The sequence below is a fragment of the Olea europaea genome, chromosome 18, assembly GCF_002742605.1.
Source record: "Olea europaea var. sylvestris chromosome 18, O_europaea_v1, whole genome shotgun sequence".
Lineage (NCBI taxonomy): Eukaryota > Viridiplantae > Streptophyta > Magnoliopsida > Lamiales > Oleaceae > Olea > Olea europaea.
The window spans coordinates 27294875-27302109 of NC_036254.1; the positions used below are offsets into that span (position 1 = coordinate 27294875).

The following is a 7235-nucleotide window of genomic DNA, read 5'->3' on the forward strand; positions in this document are numbered from 1 at the left end:
TATTTGTTTTCTTGTTTCTTGCCTTAATTAGTCAAATTTCGATGTTGCTAAATACTTGGCCTCTAAAGATAAATTTGAAGGCTGCTTAATGTAATTCTTCACGAGGCAGGAATTTGGGACATTAAAGCCGGACAGTGCTTGAAGAAAACTCCTAGTCTGTGACAATAATATATCTATACCTTACTGTTGAGTTTTGATACCCAATAATCCGAGTGATGACATTAAACCGATGTTGAATAAATTAAGTGGAAATTACATGGGAACAGGTGTTTAAAATTTACAATTCCTATACTAGGTATGAAGTTTACTTGTTCAAATATCAGGTATTAATTTAATTATAAAACCACCCACCCCCATCCGCTCCAACCCCAACCCCAAACCCAAACCCTAATTATTCTGATTTCTTTCTCGCTCTGCACTCTCTTTGTCCTTTCTCTACACTACGTCCTCTCTCTCTTCCTTTTATTGTACACCACCTAATCATCGTCGGCGATGACGTCGCGCCAACGGCCTCCAGCATGACAGCACAATTCGTACGCGCGATCTGAGTTCGTACAGCACGACAAGACCCAGCCATTTGTCATCCAATTTTCGACTTGTACCTTTGACGCCCAGTTCGCAAGACGATCTAAGTGTTGTAGTGAAGATCTAAGTGGCGGTTTTTGTGGTGTTGGTAGTGAGGCGGTGGTTTGACCATTGAGGTGGGGACGGCGATTGTGGTGGTGTAGTGGTTGGTTTCTACGATTGTATGTTTTTGTTGAGTTTTGATAGTCCCGATCTGTGGAAATGTGGTCACAAACTGGTGCTAGAAATTTGGGACAAGTCTGTGTAGTTGATTGTGGTGGTGCAAGCTAGATGGCTGCGTCATGGAGGTGGTGGTAGTAGTGCAGGTTGTGAGGTATTAGTGATATTGGTGGTTGTCTAATGGTGGTGGTGTAATGGTAGTGGTGCAGGTTGTTGTTAGTGGTGGCGAAGGCGACTGTGGTGTTGGCAGTAGCGGTGCGTTTCTATTTGTGCTGGAGGTGGTTGTGGTAGTGGTGGGGTGAGGGTGGTCGCAAGTAGTCGTAATGGCAGTGGCGATGATGGTGTTAGCGATGTTGTGGTGGGGTGTGTAGTGCTTGTGACAAAGTATTGACGGTGGATCGGGATCGGGGTTGGGTATTTGATGTGTGTGACTAAATATTTGGTTCTATGACTAATTATTAAACTATGACCTTAAAATTTGATATCTGTGACCAACAAATTTGAAAATATGTGACTGATAGATTAATTGTAACTTATAATTTTTTTGATTTAACCAATGAAATAAACTGTGATCTATAAATTTTTTGATTTATGATGTTGACATAATTCGTGACCAAATAATTTGATAATATGTGACCAATAAATAAATTGTGGCCTATAATTATGTTTATGTGACCATTAATAATATAATTGTGATTTTATTATATTTAATTAATGAATGTTTTTAATTAATTACCTCATACCCGAGTTTTGCATTTTTCAAATTATACACTTACCTTGTGATTTGGTGTAAACTAAATTACTGAGTTATAATTTTTCCCATAAATTAAATATCAACACCCAAGATTGATGACCCAATCCTAAAACTATTTGGACCATTGGAAGCAACCTAATTAATTAATGTTGCTCATGACCCGATTTCGACACTCATTGGATGACTTATATATGTTGGCCCACTTAGGGTATTTGTATTGGGCTCGGCCCCATCACCTTAACCTAGCCTAACCTATATAAGTTGGCCTCTTTGTCTTTGGTAAAAAACGTGTGTTTGCCTTTGTATTGAAGAAAGAAAGAGCCCCTGCCTCTTACTTTGTGCACTTGCTTGGCCAGTTTCTTCTTGTTCTTCTCTAGCCTTTGTGGTACTGTTTTTGTGGCTGCATGACACACCCCGCCCCATGTAACACCACTAGATTCGGACGTGGCATGCGCCAATGATAGATACCAACTAAAAATCGGACCCACCATCAAAGCTATTACAAATATAATATATCACTTTTTATACATCATTTTTCTAACAGAATTTCGACATTATCTCCCCTATAAACAGGACTAACCAACCTGTGATCAATTTCACACAAATCCCAAATTATAGCACAACACAATAAATATAAGCTGAAATCTCAACCTTCACCAAGAAATAAAATGAAATATACATACGGATAAAAAATACATACTGAGCTCCATAATTATCTATAAGTGATGCAAAATCACATTTAGACATCAACACGCGTCCCAAACACTGACTACATATTCTATGAAGTGATTCATACTAACAAACTCTGTCGTGTGACTCTGACTTCAAAATCAAGGCTCAACTCCAAAAGATGTCCAGATTCTCAACTGCTGCCTGATAAAGAAAAACATGAAAAAATATATGAGTTGATAGCTCAGTGAGTAGAGAAGTTCAAAATAAATATACTTTTTCATTTATACATTTTTATTGAAAATCAAATTCATATCATTTGATAATTCACAAGCTAACATCATGTAATTATAGCCAAAAAGTGAAATATTCACATAAGGTCATAAAATATCATCTTAAAATCATGATATAATATCAGCAGATAACCATGCTCTAATCTCATCATATCAAACGTGCTGAAAAATCCACAAAAAATGTACTCTCTAACTGAAATATGTAATCTGCCTCTCGTGCTAAGAACATTCGCCACGGGCCTTTGGCCCCTGTGAACGAAAATCGGTCTCAAAGATCTCTCATAATCAATTTTAGAACACGGTCAATGCCCCTCTGTGAACTATATGTACACGATCAAGACCAATGTCAGGTCAAGACCCTTCGTGTAGGATAGAACACGGTCAATACCCCTCTGTGAACTAGAAGAAGTATATAATCATGAGTACTTTTCTGGCCGACCTCAATATTGTATGTCTCATATACCAAACAAATCTCAATATCACATGTCTCATATACCAAGTTACAAATGTACAATAAATAATCCTTAAAATTCCACATGTATCATACTAAAAGAGATTTATATAATAATCATAAAATCGAACACATAATTGTACATACCTTGATAATATATTTAATTTATAAATACTTTAAAAATATTTATATTTTCCACTCACAGAACTATGTACGCCAAAATCAACTCGATTGGTACGCTGCCCCGATATTCGTATCGTCGCTTGAAATATGATATCATTTTTAAATCAATAATTAACTATTTTAAGAAATTTCATTAATTAAATAGACTATACTCAAACTTAATTATTTCACGTTTAGGCGATTTTTAAAGTCCCTTTAATTACTAAAACTAATTTTTTTTTTCATTTTACTGAATTTCATAGTTTATTATACTTAACCCCTTCGACAAAATTAAATTTAATCTAACAATCTAACAACTATAAAATCAAACATAACATTTCAATAAGTAACTTTTTACTTACCTTTCAAAATTGAGGAATTCAAGTCTAATAGGGTAGAACACTTAATTCCTAACACGTTAGCAAATTTTTTTTATTTTTTTTCTTCTCTTCCTCTTTTTTTTCCTTTCTCTTTTCTTCTTTCCCTCTGGTTTGTTTTCTTCGTGTGTGTAATGTGTGTGTTTGCTTTTAATTTGGTTTTGGGTTATGTGTGTCTGTATATATATATATATATATATATATTCAATTGGAATGATTTGTTTTGGGCATCAACTGCCTGCCACTTTTGTCTTTTGTCCCTTTTTTTTTCTTCATTTGATGTTTGACTTTTTTTTTAAAAAACTTAATGTATTACAAAACTCACACAGTTAAAAGAGTTTCGTCCTTGAAATTCAATTGATCATGTATGAAAAAGTCGTGGATACTGAGAACGCGTCTGCTCTTCACTTTCTCATATCGCTTCTTCTACAGTATGATTTCTCCGCAAAACTTTAACCAAAGGAATAGTCTTACTACGCAAGGCATGTTCCTTCCTGTCCAATATCTGAACTGATTCTTCTTTATAGGTAAGATTTTCTTGCAGTTTTACTGGTTGTGATTCCAAAACATGAGATGGATCTGAAATATATTTACGAAGCATGGAAACATGGAATACATCATGAATTCTGGACAATTCTGTTGTCAAAGCCAATCGATACGCAACTAGACCGATGCGTTCAACAATCTCATATGGGCTAATATGCCTCGGACTCAATTTACCTGGTTTACCAAATCTGATAACACCTTTCCATGGCAACAATCACAGGAAAACTCTATCTCCACATCAAATTTTCAAGGTTTCTTCTGCGTCTATCTACATAGTTCTTTTGTCTATCTTGGCTGTCTTTAACTTTTCTTTAATTATTTTTACTTTCTCAGCAGTAATCTAGACATATTCAGGACCCAATAACTTTCTTTTGCCAACTTTATCTCAATATACTAGAGTTCTGCATTTCCTACCATACAGTGCTTCAAAAGGAGCCATTTCTATATTCGAATGATAACTGTTATTATAAGCAAACTCCATCAAAGGAATATGAGTATCCCAATTCCCTTTAAATTGTAGTACACAAGCTCGTAACATGTCTTCTAAAGTCTGAATAGTTCTTTCTAACTGACCATCTGTCTGTGGATGAAAAGTTGTACTAAATGAAGTTTAGTACCAATAGCTTTCTGCAAGCTGTGCCAAAATTTAGAAGTGAAACGAAAATCTCTATCTGAAACAATAGAAACTGGTGTCCCATATAAACTGATTATCTCATCAACATATATTTTTGCCAATTTATCTAACGAGTAAGTGACTTTAATAGGCAAAAATCTAGTAGTCTTCGTCAATCTGTCTACAATGATCCATATGCCATCATGTCCACTCTAAGTCCGTGGAAGTCCAAATAGAAAATCTAAAGTAATGTGTTCCCATTTCCACTCAGGAATAGGCAACATTTGTAACAATCCTTCTATTTTCTGACGATCTGGTTTCACTTGCTGGCAGATGAGACATCTGGATACAAACTCAGCTATTTCTCTCTTCATTCCATGCCACCAATAGTGTTCTTTGAGTACACGATACATTTTTGTACTACCTGAATGCATCGCGTAAGCTAAACTATGTGCCTCTTCTAGAATTTCTCCCTTCAATTTCGAATCATCTGCAACACATAATCTGTTTCCCACAATTAAAGCTCCATCAGCTCGAATGGTATAATATTACTGTATGCTTTCCTTTATTAACTTCGTCTTTCAATTTGTTCAACACTGGATCTTGAGTTTGAGTTTTTCTAACTGTGTCAATCAAAGTAGGCCTCACTTAGAAGTTGGCAAACAATGTTCCTACATTGGTAACTGATAATTGGACATGAGAAGCTCTGAACTCACCAAAAAAAGATGAACATACTGCATTAGTTTGGGTCATAGGACTCGATATTTTCCGACTGAGAGCATTAACAACTACATTACCCTTCCCTGGATGATAATCAATCTTGCAATCGTAATCTTTTATCAGCTTGAACCAACTTCTTTGACTTAAGTTTAACTTTTTCTGATCGAAAATATACTTTAAGCTTTTATGATCTGTATATATTTGGCATCTCTCACTATACAAGTAATGTCTCCAAATTTTCAAGGCTAGGACAACTACAACTAGCTCTAAGTCATGTGTAGGATAACTCAGTTCATATTTCTTCAACTGCCTGGAAGCATACACTATAACTTTCCCATTCTACATCAAAATACAACCAAGACCCTGACGTGAAGCATCATTATATATCACAAACTCTTCACCGGGAGATGAAAGGGTAAGAACTGGAGCTGACACTAATCTATTCTTCAATTCGAGGAAACTTCTTTTGCAATTTTCATTTCAAACAAATTTAGCATTCTTCCTAGTCAAACTGGTCAAAGGAAGAGCAATTTTAGAAAATTCCTCTACAAAACTACAGTAATAACCTTCTAAGCCAAGAAAACTTCGGATTTCTGTCACATTAGTAGGCCTTTCCCATTTTACCACTACCTCTGTTTTTTGCGGGTCAACATAAATTCCCTCTGCTGATATGACATGTCCCAAAATACAACTTTATCAAGCCAGAATTCACATTTACTGAATTTAGCATACAACTGCTCACCACGTAGAGTTTGCAAGATGATTCTGAGATGCTCTCTGTGCTCATCATGATCTCGAGAGTATACTAAAATATCATCAATGAATACAATCACGAATTTGCCTAAATACGAGCGAAGAGATTCATCATATCCATAAATGCTGCTGGTGCGTTGGTCAACCTAAATGGTATCATAAGAAATTCAAAATGACCATATCTTGTCCTGAAAGTAGTTTTTGGCCCATCACTGTCCCTGATTTTAAGTTGATGATATCTAGAACACAAATCAATCTTTGAAAATACTGCAGCACCGCGAAGCTGATCGAACAGATCATCAATACGTGGCAAAGGATATTTATTGCAAATTGTCGCCTTGTTCAATTGTCTGTAATCTATGCACAGTCGCATGGTGCCATCTTTCTTTTTCACAAACGAAATTGGTGCTCTCCACGGAGATATACTAGGTGTGATGAAACTCTTGTCTACCAACCCTTGCAATTGAACCTTTAGCTCTTTCAATTCTGCTGGTGCCATTCTATAGGGTGTCCGTGAAATAGGTGCAGTTCTTGGAATCAGATCTATAGTGAATTCTATATCTCTGTCTGATAGTAAGCCTGGTAATTCTTCTGGAAATACATCAGGAAAGTCCTTGACCATTGGGATATCTTCAAGTTTTAGTTTGCTAACATCTGTATCAATTACATGAGCCAAATATGCATGGCAGCCCTTGTTGAGTAATCTTCTAGCATCAATAGCAGATATCACACAAGACGGTAAAATTCTGCACTGTCCATTGAATATAACTTCAGGTTGTCCTGGTTGTCTAAATACAACCTCTTTTCGAAAGCAATAAACTGAAGGTCGATTTGTTGCCAGAAAGTCCGTACCCAAGATAATATCGAAATCATGTATGTTAAGAGGTATTAAATTTTCCTTGAGCTCGTTCTCCTTTACCTTAATCCCACAATCTCAATATATATTATTTGCTAATAGTGATTCTCCTACTGGTGTATTCACTACCAAACAACTGCCTAAAAGTTCTAGCTTTTGATTCGCATATAAAGCAAATGCAAATGACATAAAGGAATGTGTAGATCTAGGATCAATCAAAATACGAGCATTTTTATCAAAAATAGACAACATACCCATGATAACATCTGGTGACTCCTCTACCGCCCGTTGAGTCAT

General features: G+C 35.9%; 1 protein-coding gene across 1 annotated transcript; it reads right to left on the reverse strand.

Moving 5' to 3' along the window:
- Positions 1-3862: 3862 nt before the first annotated feature.
- LOC111366944 lies at positions 3863-7235 on the reverse strand. Its single transcript, XM_022987623.1, has 6 exons — positions 7068-7235; positions 6351-7001; positions 5960-6228; positions 5034-5113; positions 4614-4790; positions 3863-4194 (listed from the first exon to the last, which is right to left on the reverse strand). Exons 1-6 carry the CDS (start codon positions 7233-7235, stop codon positions 3863-3865), a joined length of 1677 nt encoding a protein of 558 aa, XP_022843391.1.

Excerpts from the sequence above, each read along its gene's own strand:
- LOC111366944 (XM_022987623.1), bottom strand. The coding sequence starts at position 7,235 with ATGACTCAACGGGCGGTAGAGGAGTCACCAGATGTTATCATGGGTATG. Across the intron at positions 7,002-7,067 it reads AACTTTTAGGCAGTTGTTTG|GTAAAGGAGAACGAGCTCAA; the intron begins GTAGTGAATACA and ends TGTGGGATTAAG. Across the intron at positions 6,229-6,350 it reads ATCAGCTTCGCGGTGCTGCA|GTTGACCAACGCACCAGCAG; the intron begins GTATTTTCAAAG and ends GATACCATTTAG.